This window comes from Alosa alosa, chromosome 5, assembly GCF_017589495.1.
Source record: "Alosa alosa isolate M-15738 ecotype Scorff River chromosome 5, AALO_Geno_1.1, whole genome shotgun sequence".
Classification (NCBI taxonomy): Eukaryota; Metazoa; Chordata; class Actinopteri; order Clupeiformes; family Clupeidae; genus Alosa; species Alosa alosa.
Window position 1 is genome coordinate 28,936,433 of NC_063193.1, and position 15,000 is coordinate 28,951,432.

Here is a 15,000-nt window from a genome sequence, read left to right on the forward strand (position 1 = left end):
GGTTAGGAGAGCCAAGAGCAGTATCCATCGCCTACAGTTACCATGGTGATAAAAACCATGCTGAGGAGAGAAGCACGACTGCTGCTGATGTGAGCAGAAAGGTGTCAGGGATACTGGAAACTAATACACACCCATGCTCACACACACACACACACACACACACACATACACACACACACAGACACTTAACAATATAGATACACACGTTCACACACTCATAGCAGTGCACACATACAGCATGTCAATACTCTCTCCATCTCTCTCTCTCCATCTCTCTCTCTCTCTTTATCTCTTTCTCATTCTCTTATGCATAAACGCACGCACACACAAACACACACACACACTTAGCAATATAGATATACAAACTCACACACATACACACAGTACACACAGACATATGGCATTCACGTCAATACTCTCTCTCTCTCTCTCTATCTCTCTCTCTCTCTCTTTCTCCTATGCGCAAACACAGGGAGGGAGAGAGAAAGAGAGAGAGAGAGAGATATTTACACACATAAGTATAGAGAATTACAAAAGATATAGTATTTACGAATACAGTCAGTCTAAAGTCATCTATACATTACAGTGATAGACATATTTTTACTGCATACCGTGGGATTCTATTTTAAACATATGGATTTTTAAAGGATCCTGCAATCAAGCTGTCTGTCTTTGACAATGCATGTATTTATTTTCAGTTATCGACACACACTATAGCCAGTTCTGTCTGGATGATGAGTGTGTGTGTGCTGCATACCAGCATACCTGGCAACACATGGAACACACGTGCTGTCAGTAATCACACAAAGGGGTTTGAAAGCCGCTGTGATGCGTTAATGCGTGCTGCATACCAGCTAACCCGGCAAACAAGCCGCGCTGTCAGTAATCACACAAAAGGGGTTTCGAGTGCCCGCATGATCGTGTGCGTGCTGCATACCAGCTAACCTGGCAACACACGTGCTGTCAGTAATCACACAAAAGGGGTTTCGAGTGCCCGCACGATCGTGTGCGTGCTGCATACCAGCTTACCTGGCAACACACGTGCTGTCAGTAATCACACAAAGGGGTTTCCGAAAGTGCCCGCGATGATGCGGTAATGGTGTGCTGCATACCAGCTAACCTGGCAACACACGGAATACACGCGGCTGTCAGTAATCACACAAAGGGGGTTTGAGTGCCCGCTTGAGGTGTCGTTTGCATACCAGCTTACCTGGCAACACACGGAATCACACAAAAGGGGTTTCGAGTGCCCGCAGGCTCGCTTGCTCTCGCTCTCTGGAGAGATGGAACTCGCCCACTGAAGGATAGCTCTGTTCTGGCTGTTTTCCCCAACACAAACACACACACACACACAACACACACACACACACACACACACACACACACACACACACACACACACACATAAACATCTAAACACACACACACTTTCATACACACTCATACACATACAAACATACTTGAACATATGAATACACAGATACACACACTTATAAATACACATTAAATACACACACACACACACAAACAGTATTCACACATACACACACAAACACACAGTATTCACATTCACACACACACACACACACACACACACACACACACACACACACACACACACACACAGTGCACATATACAAATACACTCAAACATGTCAACACACACATATAGTGATACACAGGGATTCACACACACACACACACACACACACACATAGAACTCCTCAGTATGTATGATTATTAAGATTACTGGCTATAAAGAGAGAAATCCTCAATAAAAATTGTGGAAAACAAATGTATTACATGAGCATGCAGTATCCATTTGATCACATGGTTTCCTCTAAAGCAGGGGTGGGCAAACTTTTTGGCTCAAGGGCCACACTGGGTTTTGAAAATTGGCCGATGGGCCGCATAACAACCCCCCCCCACACACACACATAAAAAAAATACATATTTTATAGCCTATAATTTAGTATGAAAACTATTTCTTTTAAAATATTAATTACTTACTGCTATACTGCTAATTGTATGCTGTTTAACAAATGCATAAATTTTGCACTGTCGCTTTAAGACAGTCGCTTTAATTTACGTTTATTTCTCAATGATCTTCTGCCTGCTCCACTATGGCTAGTTCTGTACCTACGGCTGGGCCCTCTCACAGTTTTTAAATGGTCAGTAGTGGGAACCACTGTTGCCTTCATGATTTCCTTTTAACAGTTTCTTATAAGGAGATATCAATGATCGACAATGACAAGCCAGCTGGAACCTGCGGCTCTCTATCCCTCTCGTGAGTGCAGACGCGTTCCCAATTACAGTTTTTCTCAGTCGCTTTGGTGCTTTTCTCACATCACTATTAACATTTGCACAGAAGTTAGTGCAATTCTCAAAACAATTAGTGCAAACTGCAAAACCTAGTGGATGACCTGCAAAAGCACGTCACTTGCTCAAAATGGATAGTCCATTCCTCAAAAGCAGGTATTCATGTCAATGAAACTGTCAGTGTCATCAAAATGAGAAGTCTTGACACCATCGTTTATGAACAAGATAGTCAAATGGCTTTGTCATGTTTTCATTATGACAGTTCTCTCAGTGTTTTCCAATGCAAAAAAAAGTCAGAACTCGGTGTCACTACCTGAACATGCTCAAGACAGCACTATACAGTACTTGTACAGCCATTTGAAAACTGTATGTTACTGTATGCTCTTTGCAATTCTACAGCACTGTGACAGAATTTGATAACTAGTTCAACAATTTTGTATGTAATGACTCAAGCAATGAAATGAAGACTATTAGTTTTATTGGGAACGACTATTCAGCATTCATAAGTATAGTTCATTTTGACTGACATGACATAAGCAAATGATAATGTTAAAAAACAGCAGAGAATTGTATGAAAGCAACTGATACATATCCAAAAGTATTTGCGATTTGTTCAGAGGAAGGAGAAATTGCTACTATGATGTGCACAAATGACTAAATGTTGTGGAGGTTGAACTAATAGTTATGAGAATTTTCATTCTGATCTGAAAAAAGCACCAAAGCGACTGAGAAAAACTGTAAATGGATCGCATAATGTTCACGTTAGATCTGCTGCAAAGGAGATAACTAAGAGTTAACTTAGTTTAACATGATGTTATCTCTATTTAACATGATGTTTTGACATTGACATTGTAAACGTTCTCTAAGAAGAGTGAAAAGCAGTTTGCAGTAAAGCTAACCAACGTCGTCTCTATCGCAGGAAAAAAATAATGTGATAACCACATTAAATGCTTGGCGGGCCGGATGAAAGTGCTCTAAATGGATCCATTATAAGAGAAGACCAGTTGAGGGCCAAGACTGGACTGGAAATAATATTCGAAAACAGATGAATATGACCTTAAAGGTGCAGTCAGGGATTGTGCAGGAAGTCATGTTTGTTTACATTCATGTTTATATTTAATAAGACACTTTTTGTCCAAAACAACATGCATTATATTTGAACCCAGGAGTGGACCAAAGAAAATATACCAGAGGTACTCCCAGAGAAACTCCACGCAGGGTTTTGTTTTTGTTTGTTTGTTTGGGGACATGCTGCCCTCACTTTGTTTGTCTCAATTTTCTGCAAATACTCATGGAATGGGCAGTGAGGAGATGATTGCTGAATGTGACAAAATTGTTATGGGCTTGAAATCATGTACATCCTTACAGAAATGTCAGGTTTCTGGTGAACAGTTGCCGCAAAATTTGCGGCAAGGTCATATTTTCACATGCAAATTAAGTTTCTGGCAAACGTGTGGTAAACTTTTGGCAGTTGCAGCAAATTTGACACAATGTCATATGCAAATTAGGTTTGTCACCAGAAGTTTACTGGAAGTTTGCCATTATTGGTTAAGTGTGGTGGCAAATCACTGGCTAACACATTTGCAACTAGTGGCAAAATTGTTGCCAGAACTTTGCTGAAAGTTTGCCTGTAGCGGCCAACATTGGCAAACTTCTGGTAATTTTTTCTAGTGAACTCATTTGTCACTGTCAGTCGCTGACTGGCTACACCTTTAATCTGGATAAAAAACAAACAAAACAATACAACAAAGACAAGTTATCTGTAGGTTGCAGATGTAGGGGGGAGCAAGGTTGTGGAGGGCTTTGAAGGTGAGTAGTAGTACTTTGTATTTGATCCGGGACGGAACTGGTAGCCAATGGAGTTGATGGAGAATGGGGGTGATGTGTGCTGACGGTACTCATACTCTAAGGGAAGTGTGTGTTCTATACGGTACTCATACGCTAAGGGAGGTGTGTGTTCTATGCTAAGGGAGGTGTGTGTTCTATGATACTGTACTCATACGCTAAGGGAGCTGTGTGTTCTATACGGTACTCATACGCTAAGGGAGGTGTGTGTTCTATGATACTGTACTCATACACTAAGGGAGCTGTGTGTTCTATGATACGGTACTCATACGCTAGGGGAGCTGTGTGTTCTATATGGTACTCATACGCTAAGGGAGGTGTGTGTTCTATGCTAAGGGAGGTGTGTGTTCTATGATACTGAACTCATACACTAAGGGAGCTGTGTGTTCTATGATACGGTACTCATACGCTAAGGGAGCTGTGTGTTCTATATGGTACTCATACGCTAAGGGAGGTGTGTGTTCTATGCTAAGGGAGGTGTGTGTTCTATGATACTGTACTCATACACTAAGGGAGCTGTGTGTTCTATGATACGGTACTCATACACTAAGGGAGCTGTGTGTTCTACACGGTACTCATACGCTAGGGGAGCTGTGTGTTCTATACGGTACTCATACGCTAAGGGAGCTGTGTGTTCTACACGGTACTCATGTGCTAAGGGAGCTGTGTGTTCTACACGGTGCTCATATGCTAAGGGAGGTGTGTTCTATGATACTGTAGCCTACTCATACGCTAAGGGATCTGGATACTCTAGAGTTGTAGGGGAGCTGTATAAATTCTAGATATTTCATGTGCTATCCATCTGCTATCATCTCTCCATTCTGCATTTCCTTCCACCTTCTCCTCCTTCTCTTTCATGTGCTATCCATCTGCTATCATCTCTCCATTCTGCATTTCCTTCCACCTTCTCCTCCTTCTCTTTCATGTGCTATCCATCTGCTATCATCTCTCCATTCTGCATTTCCTTCCACCTTCTCCTCCTTCTCTTTCATGTGCTATCCATCTGCTATCATCTCTCCATTCTGCATTTCCTTCCACCTTCTCCTCCTTCTCTTTCATGTGCTATCCATCTGCTATCATCTCTCCATTCTGCATTTCCCTTCCACCTTCTCCTCCTTCTCTTTCATGTGCTATCCATCTGCTATCATCTCTCCATTCTGCACTTCCCTTCCACCTTCTCCTCCTTCTCTTTCATGTGCTATCCATCTGCTATCATCTCTCCATTCTGCATTTCCTTCCACCTTCTCCTCCTCCTCTTTCATGTGCTATCCATCTGCTATCATCTCTCCATTCTGCATTTCCCTTCCACCTTCTCCTCCTTCTCTTTCATGTGCTATCCATCTGCTATCATCTCTCCATTCTGCATTTCCCTTCCACCTTCTCCTCCTTCTCTTTCATGTGCTATCCATCTGCTATCATCTCTCCATTCTGCATTTCCCTTCCACCTTCTCCTCCTTCTCTTTCATGTGCTATCCATCTGCTATCATCTCTCCATTCTGCATTTCCCTTCCACCTTCTCCTCCTTCTCTTTCATGTGCTATCCATCTGCTATCATCTCTCCATTCTGCATTTCCTTCCACCTTCTCCTCCTTCTCTTTCATGTATATCCATCTGCTATCATCTCTCCATTCTGCACTTCCCTTCTCCACCTTCTCCTCCCTTCTCTTTCTGTGCTATCCATCTGCTATCATCTCCATTCTGCGCTTCCCTTCTCCACCTTCTCCTCCTTCTCTTTCATGTGCTATCCATCTGCTATCATCTCTCCATTCTGCATTTCCCTTCCCACCTTCTCCTCCTTCTCTTTCATGTGCTATCCATCTGCTATCATCTCTCCATTCTGCATTTCCCTTCCACCTTCTTCTCCTTCCTTTCATGTGCTATCCATCTGCTATCATCTCTCATTCTGCATTTCCCTTCCCACCTTCTCCTCCTTCCTCTTTCATGTGTACTATCCATCTGCTATCATCTCTCCATTCTGCACTTCCCTTCCACCTTCTCCTCCTTCTCTTTCATGTGCTATCCATCTGCTATCATCTCTCCATTCTGCACTTCCCTTCCACCTTCTCCTCCTCCTCTTTCATGTGCTATCCATCTGCTATCATCTCTCCATTCTGCACTTCCCTTCCACCTTCTCCTCCTTCTCTTTTTCTCCTCTCTTCTTCTAATCTCTTTATTGTTCTCTACTTTTCTACCTCCTTTCATCTACTCCTCCCCCTCTTTTTCTCCCTCTCTTCTTCCTCCATCTCTTTATTGTTCCTCCTCTTCTCCTCCTCCTCCTTTCTCTTCTCCTCCCCTCTCTTCCCCTCCTTTTTCTTCCCTCCTCCTCCAACCCCCCCTCTCTTCTCCTCCTCTCTCCCCCTCCCCCTCTTCTCCTCCTCTCTCCCCCCTCCTTTCTTCTCCTCCTCCTCCAACCCCCCTCCTCTCTTCTCCTCCTCTCTCCCCCCCCTCCCCCCCCCTCCTCTCTTCTCCTCCTCCTCCACCCCCCCTCCTCTCTTCTCCTCCCCTCCCACCCCCCCTCCTCTTCTCTTCTCCTCCTCCAACCCCCTCTTCCCCCTCCTCTCCCTCCTCTCCCCTCCAACCCCCCTCCTCTCTTCTCCTCCTCCTCCAACCCCCCTCCTCTCCTCCTCCTCCTCCAACCCCCTCCTCTCTTCTCCTCCTCTCTTCTCCTCCCCCTCCAACCCCCCCTCCTCTCTCCCCTCTCCCCCTCCAACCCCCCTCCTCTCTTCTCCTCCTCTCTCCCCCTCCAACCCCCTCCAACCCCCCTCCTCTTCTCCTCCTCCTCCAACCCCCCTCCTCTCTTCTTCTCCCCCCCCTCCTCCTCTCTCCCCTCTCCCCCTCCAACCCCCCTCCTCTCTTCTCCTCCTCCTCCAACCCCCCTCCTCTCTTCTTCTCCCCCTCCAACCCCCCCCTCTCTCCATCCTCCCCTCCCCCTTCCTCTCTCTCCCCTCTCCTCCTCTTCCTCCATCCTCCTCCTCCTCCCCTCTGCAGGGTATCACCTCCCTCCTCTTCCTCTCTCTCCCCTCTCCTCCCTCTTCCCTGGAGGAGGAGCCTCCTCCCTCTGCAGAGCGTCATGGTCGGATTGGAAGGAGATCGCCACCGCGGCGAGGCTCAAGAGGGAACCTCAGCCTGACCAGTACCAGCTGAGATCCAGAGGTCAGGCTGAGTCAAACATCGGAAAAGAAGCTGACCGAGTCTTGCAACAAACTCAGGCTGCCGAAAATCCAGACGTTGCAACAAACTCACTGCCACGAAAAACATCGAGAACATGGGCTCTTACACGTGCTGTAGACCATCTAGAAAAGTCCATTTGGAAAAGTTTTAAAACATCCTCAAGAGTACTAAGAAAGCTCTGACCATCGTGCTGTAGACCATCTAGAAAAGTCAATTTGGAAAAGTTTTAAAACATCCTCAAGAGTACTAAGAAAGCTCTGACCAATGGGTGCTGTAGACCATCTAGAAAAATCGAGATTTGGAAAAAGTTTAAAACATCCTCAAGAGTACTAAGAAAGCTCTGAGATAATACAGAAAAGTAAAAAAAAAGTAAAAGTAAAACAAGTAAAATACAACTGTTGACATACCCAGAAAAGGCTCTCTCTCAGCAAAGAGGGCCCTTAGTAGGCCAGCAGGGGTTAGATTAGTGTATGTAATTACTAATGGAGTAGAAAGTAAGGATTTAAGAGGTTGTTCATGCTCTGTCATCTTCTGTGGTCAGACGCATGGAGTAAAAAGTCAGGAATTAAGATGTTGCTCATGCTCTGTCATCCTCTGTGAGTGAACTGTGTGCTTGTGTTTGCTTGTGTCCATTTCACAGGCCAAGGAGCAGGGGAAGGCGGAGGTGGAGGAGCTTCTCTCCAAACTGCAGAAGGTACGAACCAGAGCCCTGCTGCTACACTGTATCACAGTCCGGAGGAAGTAGTACCAGACACTTTCTAATGAGGAGACACAGCACTCAAATAATCCTCCATAGAAATGCAATATGGCTGTTGTCTACACATATCCCACCCCTTATCCAAAAGCCCATGTAAATACATTGAGGCAATCGTATGGTGTGTTGTGAAGAAATCATGCCAATCATGTGTTTGATCTAGCCGGCTGGAACTGCAAGATTGGTTAATGTGGTGAAGCCTTGCGCCCACTTGCGCATTTCTGCTGAATGGGATGCCCAACGAGTGCCCAAAAAGCATTGCAATATGGCCGCCGAGTGGAGAGACTTGCCTAAAAGGACTTTGGTAGTACCTCATAACGACCCACAGCCCTACGGTACCACTGTGGCACCTACAGGGCTCACCGAGAGGGATTATTATCGTAGACGTGTATGGTATTTAAAGGTGCTCTAAGGGATGTTACGCCGTATCTACTGTAAGTTAAACCATTTTTATCACATACTGCAAACATTACCTCACCATCCACTAGCTGCCTGTGCCCTAAATACTGTACACCGTAACCTGTACACTGTACAGTACTGTACACACGCAGCCTCTGTTGACAGCCAGGGCTCCAAAAACACCAACAAAAACGACTTGGTCCAACCTGGACCATAAAAACATAACAAACAGTTCCAGAAAATCACTGGACGAGATGTGGTTCAGGAGAGTTTCAATTGCACGGGGGACAACTCGGGTAGACGAATGGAACCCACCAATATGGAACACACGAGTTTTAATTGAGGGAGGGACGGAGAGGGGGAGGACGGGGTGGGAGGTAACTTTCTGATGTTCTTTTTTGAACGTCAACAGAAGTGAAGTAACATCACTTAGAGTACCTTTAAATACTGAAAACAAATGCCTGCAGAGAGAACAGAAATATTATCATATCACCATATGTATGCATAAAAACAACAATCACAGTGCAAGGACTAGTAACAGCTGCTGTATATTTAGATGTACAATTTGTTTCCCAACACAGGTCAACACGGAGCAACAGACCAAAATCCAGGAGCTGGAGGACAAACTTGTTAAGGTGAGCAGATGGACACACAGCACCTGCATGTAATGGACGCTGATGGGTGGAGCGGCAGTTATAACCTGCTGTGGAGTTGCATGTAATGGACGCTGATGGGTGGAGCGGCAGTTATAACCTGCTGTGGAGTTGGACTTGAGATGGAGGCCGGGCAGTGTAAAGCACTAAATACATCTCAGTAGTTTTTCTAGGGATCACACCTACTATCATAGTCACACCACTTTGAGCTGGGGGTTTAATGTTGTTGATGTTGTTTATTGTGTGTGTGTGTGTGTGTGTGTGTGTGTGTGTGTGTGTGTGTGTGTGTGTGTGTGTGTGTGTGCGTATGCATGAATATGTGTTATGGCATGTGTCTCTGTGCGTACGTGTGTGTGTGTGTGTGTGTGTGTGTGCATGTCTGTGCGTACGTGTCGGCATATGTGTGTGTGTGTGTGCGTGTGTGTGTGTGTGTGTGTGTGTGTGTGTGTGTGTCTCAGGCAGTGAAGGCGAGTACGGAGGCCTCTGACCTCCTGCAGAGCGTGCGGCAGGCCAAGGAGCGCATGGAGAGAGACCTGGAGCGCCTGCATACCAAAGAGGACAACAGCGACAGCCTGCGCAGACGCCTGCGAGAGACAGAGGTCAGGGGTCAGGGGTCAACACATACACCAGGGTCACCTGACTCTTCCACTGATGTCATTAGAACACATACACCAGGGTCACCTGACTCCTCCAGTGATGTCATTAGAACACATACACCAGGGTCACCTGACTCTTCCAGTGATGTCATTAGAACACATACACCAGGGTCACCTGACTCCTCCAGTGATGTCATTAGAACACATGCACCAGGGTCAGCTGACTCCTCCAGTGATGTCATTAGAACACATGCCATGGTCACGTGATGAGACTAGTGATGTCATCACCAGATAATAGCAAATCAGGACTAATGGTGCGTTCATGAGCACCTGGGAAGTGGGAGAATTCTATAGTATAATGGACTTGTTCCATGCCCAAATAAGTCACTTCATTGATTGTTTATGTCATACTCATAAGCGCAGGCGATTGAGATATTGAACAGTACTTCCCAGAGTACTTTTGAGTAACTACGTGATGTTAGCCTTCTGGCTAGCTAGCCTATGAACATTTGCAACGTCACCAGTGTGTTGTTGTCAAGTGAACGCTTTCAGTTCAGAAGTATGGAGTTCCAAAGTGGGGACCTTCCCACTTCACAGCCACATGAACACACTATGAAACCACACAAATGATATGCATGACATCATGTTAGAATAAAGCTGAATTCTAAATTCTAATTCTAATAATTAGTCTTATCAAAGACAGAAGTGGAGATAATATAATCCATCAAAAGAGTAATAGAACTTCAAAGAATAATAAACGCATTCCTTCAAAACAGCTACATGTAAGTCTAAACCGAACCCTAAGATACAGTAGAATTCCAACAGTAATTATATAACCCTAAGATGAGTTGTGGCAAAAATGTACTCACATAAAAAACACATGGACAAGTAAATTATTGAACACCTTCCTTACATAAAGTGGCTTCTACATGCCAAACTCTAAATGCTCAACATGCTCTCTCCCCTGATGTGCTCTAATGTGTGTGTCCATGTGCCTGTGTGTGTGTGTGTCCGTCCGTGCCTGTGTGTGTGTGGTGTGTGTGTGTCTGTGTGTGTGCGCTCGCGTTGTGTGTGTCTGTGTGTGTGTGTCTGTGTGTGTGTGTGTGTGTGTGTGTGTGTGTGTGTGTGTGTGTGTGTGTGTGTGTGTGTGTGCGCAGGATGGCCGTAAGACTCTGGAGAACCAGGTAAAGCGCCTGGAGATTGTGGAGCGCAGGGAGAGCAAGCTGAAGGAGGACATGCAGACTAAATCACAACAAATACAACAGATGGGCGACAAAATCAGGGTACACACACACACACGCACTTACACATGTACGCACACACACACACACACACACACACACACACACACACACACACACACACACACGCACACAAACATACACTCATGCTCACCTACTGCTCTCCAACAAAAAATAACACACTGACACATAAACAAGCACACACACACACACAAACGCACACACGCACGCACACACACACACACACACACACACACACACACACACACACACACACACACACATCAATGCACACAAATACTGTTCCCCTCTGGCGCAAAAAATGACAAATGACAAATCGACCCTTAACAAATTAATAGGAGAGTGTGTGAGAGAGAGTGTGTGTGTGTGAGAGAGAGAGGACGTTATTCAGTCCTGTGAGATGATCACCACATGTGAGATCAGAGTGTGTTTAGTTCAGTGTGTGTGTAGTCTCATCACTAAATCAGATTTACCTCTTGATTGTGTTTGATTTAGAGTGATGATCACAGACATGGGTCTCATGTCAAATTTGGGAATATGTCTGACTCAAGGATTTGGAATGATGTTAAAATGCTGCAGCATATCCAGTCTAGCTCTTGCTGGAGGCCAGCCTATATGATCTGATGGTCACACTATAAAGCACTCCTCATAACAAATCAGACTGAAGGACACAGTGCTCAAGGCAAACATCTGATAGCCTGTGCTGGACGATGCTCACCCTGAATGAAGAACACATATGAAGCTAGAAGTCCAATGCAGATATAAATCTCACACAGACAGGGGCTTGTGTGTTCATAATGGACACATTTATAGAGAGAGAGCTTTATCCAGACAGCCAGAGCACTTGTTGAGTGTAAACTCAATTTCTACTGACGTCCCCAAATGCAGAGAGCTGGACAGTGTTGCTCTCTCCCCTACAGCACTGCATTATGGGTTGTGTGTTTGTTCAGGACCTGGAGGAGAATCTGAACTGTGTTGCTCTCTCCTGTTGCATTATGGGTTGCATTGCATTATGGGATGGTTATGTGTTCAGGATCTGGAGGAGAATCTGAACTGTGTTGCTCTCTCCTGTTGCATTATGGGTTGCATTGCATTATGGGATGGTTATTTGTTCAGGACCTGGAGGAGAATCTGAACTGTGTTGCTCTCTCCTGTTGCATTATGGGTTGCATTGCATTATGGGATGGTTGTTTGTTCAGGATCTGGAGGAGAATCTGAACTGTGGCTCTCTCCTGTTGCAGGGTTGCATTGCATTGGGATGGTCAGATCTGGGGATGGAGGCCCACTACGCCATGCTCATCTGGAGACAGAAGCAGAAGGAGAGACTCTTTGAGGACAAGATTAAGGTACTGGACACTCAGCACAGACAGGACAGGGCAAGAACAACAACAACAATAACAATAACAACAAACAGGACAGGACAGACAAACAGCAAAAACAACAACAACAACACATTGCATGTATATAGCGCTATATTATCGAGGCACTCAAAACGTTTCACATTGAAGGGGGAACCCCACCAACCACCACCAATTTAGATAGATAGATAGATAGATAGACAGATAGATAGATAGATAGATAGATACTTTATTGATCCCTAGGGGATATTCAATAAAAAAAAATGTATAGTATATATACTCTTTTGATCCCGTGAGGGAAAATTGGTCTCTGCATTTATCCCAATCCGTGAATTAGTGAAACACACACAGCACACAGTGAACACAAAGTGAGGTGAATCACACACTAATCCCGGCACAGTGAGCTGCCTGCATCAACAGCGGCGCTCGGGGACCAGTGAGGGGTTAGTTGCCTTGCTCAAGGGCACTTCAGCCGTGCCTACTGGTCGGGGTTCAAACCGGCAACCCTCCGGTTACAGGTCCGAAGTGCTAACCAGTAGGCCACAGCTGCCCCACAAGAAATGTAGCACCCACCTGGTTGATGCACGGCAGCCGTTATGTGCCAGAGCGCTTACCACACACCAGGTTGAGGTGGAGAGTCACTATTTCATTATTTTTAGTATTCAAAGTTGCTTTATTTGCATGACGGTTTGGATCTTGTTTTGCAAAGCTAGAGTTAAGAAAGAATAACAGATTCATAGATGTGTATTTAACACATTTTTAGCATGTATAAGTTTTTGATCAAATACATTAGTATGCTACCCTATTTCTAGCACAAAGTGCAAAACACAAAGCACTAAGTAAAAATATTGTTTAAGAATATTTGTGATATTTTTGGATTGTAGTTCGCCATTGGCTTTTTAGGAAAGCAGCCTAGCAATGCTATTATTTTTTTAGGATGCTGCTCTTGTTGACAAGGATGATGTTTGTTGTTGATGTTTGTTTGTTTGTTTGTTGTATGCTGTATGTGGTGTGTGGTGTGTGTGTGTGTGTGTGTGTGTGTGTGTGTGTGTGTGTGTGTGTGTGTGTGTGTGTGTGTGTGTGTGTGTATGTGTGTGTGTGTGTGTATGTGTGTGTGTGTGTGTGTGTGTGTGTGGTGTGTGTGTGTGTGTGTGTGTGTGTGTGTGTGTGTGTGTGTGTGTGTGTGTGTGTGTGTGTGTGCAGGTCCTAGAGGTCCAGATGAAGGCTGACCTGGCTGATAAGGAGGCTCTGGAGTCCAAGCAGAACACCTATGAGGAGGAGGCCCGAGAGAGCAGCAAGCTCATCAGCGAGCAGAAGGCTGTAAGACACACCGCCACTGACCTTTCACCTCTCACTTCTGCCCTCTCACACAGACGCTTCCCTCCACCCCTCAAAAGGCTGTTACCTCCACCCCTCAAAAGGCTGTTTCCACTGCCCCTCAAAAGGCTGTTACCTCCACCACTCAAAAGGCTGTTACCTCCACCCCTCAAAAGGCTGTTACCACTGTCCCTCAAAAGGCTGTTACCACTGCCCCTCAAAAGGCTGTTACCACTGCCCCTCAAAAGGCTCTCAAGGCCCCACTTCTCAGTAATTAGTTCTGTCTGTCCCTTTAGCACAAATAGTTGAAACTCCCAGCAGGCCAATACACAGATGGCTTCGGCCCTCAGTCTGAACTGGGAGTGAACATGAACTATTTACAAGGGTGGAGCTGTGAAGTACAGAGATCTGAGCCCGCGCTCCACAGTCTTGAAAGAATTCATTTCATGCTGTTGCAGGGCAGTGCATTCAGTCTCTCTCTCTCTTTCTTTCTCTCTCTCTCTCTCTCTCTCTCTGCAGACTATTAATGCCATGGACTCCAAAATGAGTAGTCTGGAGCAGAGGATCGCTGAGCTGTCTGAGGCTAACAAGCTAGCGGCTAACAGCAGCATCTACACTCAGAAGAACATGTACGTATACTACTACTGCATTATTGAGACCGGCAATCAACCACCAATCAATCAATCAATCAATCAATCAATCAAACTCCCTAACCAATCAACAAGTAAATATTTTTAGTCATTTAATCTTTCTCTCATCCACTCTCTGACACTTATTCACTCTTCATTATCAGAGGAACTTGTGTGTCGCGTGCTGTTTCATAATAAGACTCTGTCAGTCAGTGAGTCAGTCAAGAACTGATTCAATCAGTAGTCTCTCTCTCTCTCTCTCTCTCTCTCTCTCTCTCACACACACACACACACACACACACACACACACACACACACACACACACACACCAACATTCCCACAGGCTGTCCACCACTCACTCTCCTACTCATAATGCGGAGGGTAATAATGAAAGCAGATTTTGTCACATGCAGTACTACTCCATTGAGGCTCACACAGTTTGAAACCTTGAATGGAATTGTTTATTCAGCAGTTCAGTTTTATTAATCACACCTCTAAAAATATACTGGTTGATCAAAATACATCTGTAGTTCCAAGGCTCTGTAGTCCACAAGGAAAAATCTCATTCCATGTTATACAAAGTGTTCCTCTATTGCCAATGCAACTCATCCCATAATATCCCAGGCCTGTCGGCAACTCCAGGCTTGTATCTAGCTCTATTGTGTGTGTGTGTGTGTGTGTGTGTGTCTATCAGGA

The 15,000-nt window shown here is 45.1% G+C and overlaps 2 protein-coding genes across 3 annotated transcripts in view; one reads left to right on the top strand and one right to left on the bottom strand.

Annotated features, from left to right (window-relative positions):
* Positions 1-15,000, bottom strand: part of LOC125294633 (tripartite motif-containing protein 16-like) — a 587,664-nt gene that overhangs the window by 256,147 nt on the left and 316,517 nt on the right. The window lies entirely within an intron of this gene.
* Positions 1-15,000, top strand: part of LOC125294528 (citron Rho-interacting kinase) — a gene marked incomplete at its 5' end in the record, with an annotated part of 59,116 nt that overhangs the window by 3,424 nt on the left and 40,692 nt on the right. Inside the window, 9 exon segments of the mRNA XM_048243361.1 lie at positions 7,976-8,029; positions 9,070-9,123; positions 9,600-9,740; positions 10,895-11,020; positions 11,950-11,973; positions 12,241-12,347; positions 13,563-13,677; positions 14,194-14,303; positions 14,999-15,000. The exon segment at positions 14,999-15,000 is cut by the window's right edge and continues 173 nt beyond it. Of these exon segments, the coding sequence (XP_048099318.1) occupies positions 7,976-8,029; positions 9,070-9,123; positions 9,600-9,740; positions 10,895-11,020; positions 11,950-11,973; positions 12,241-12,347; positions 13,563-13,677; positions 14,194-14,303; positions 14,999-15,000 (733 nt within the window).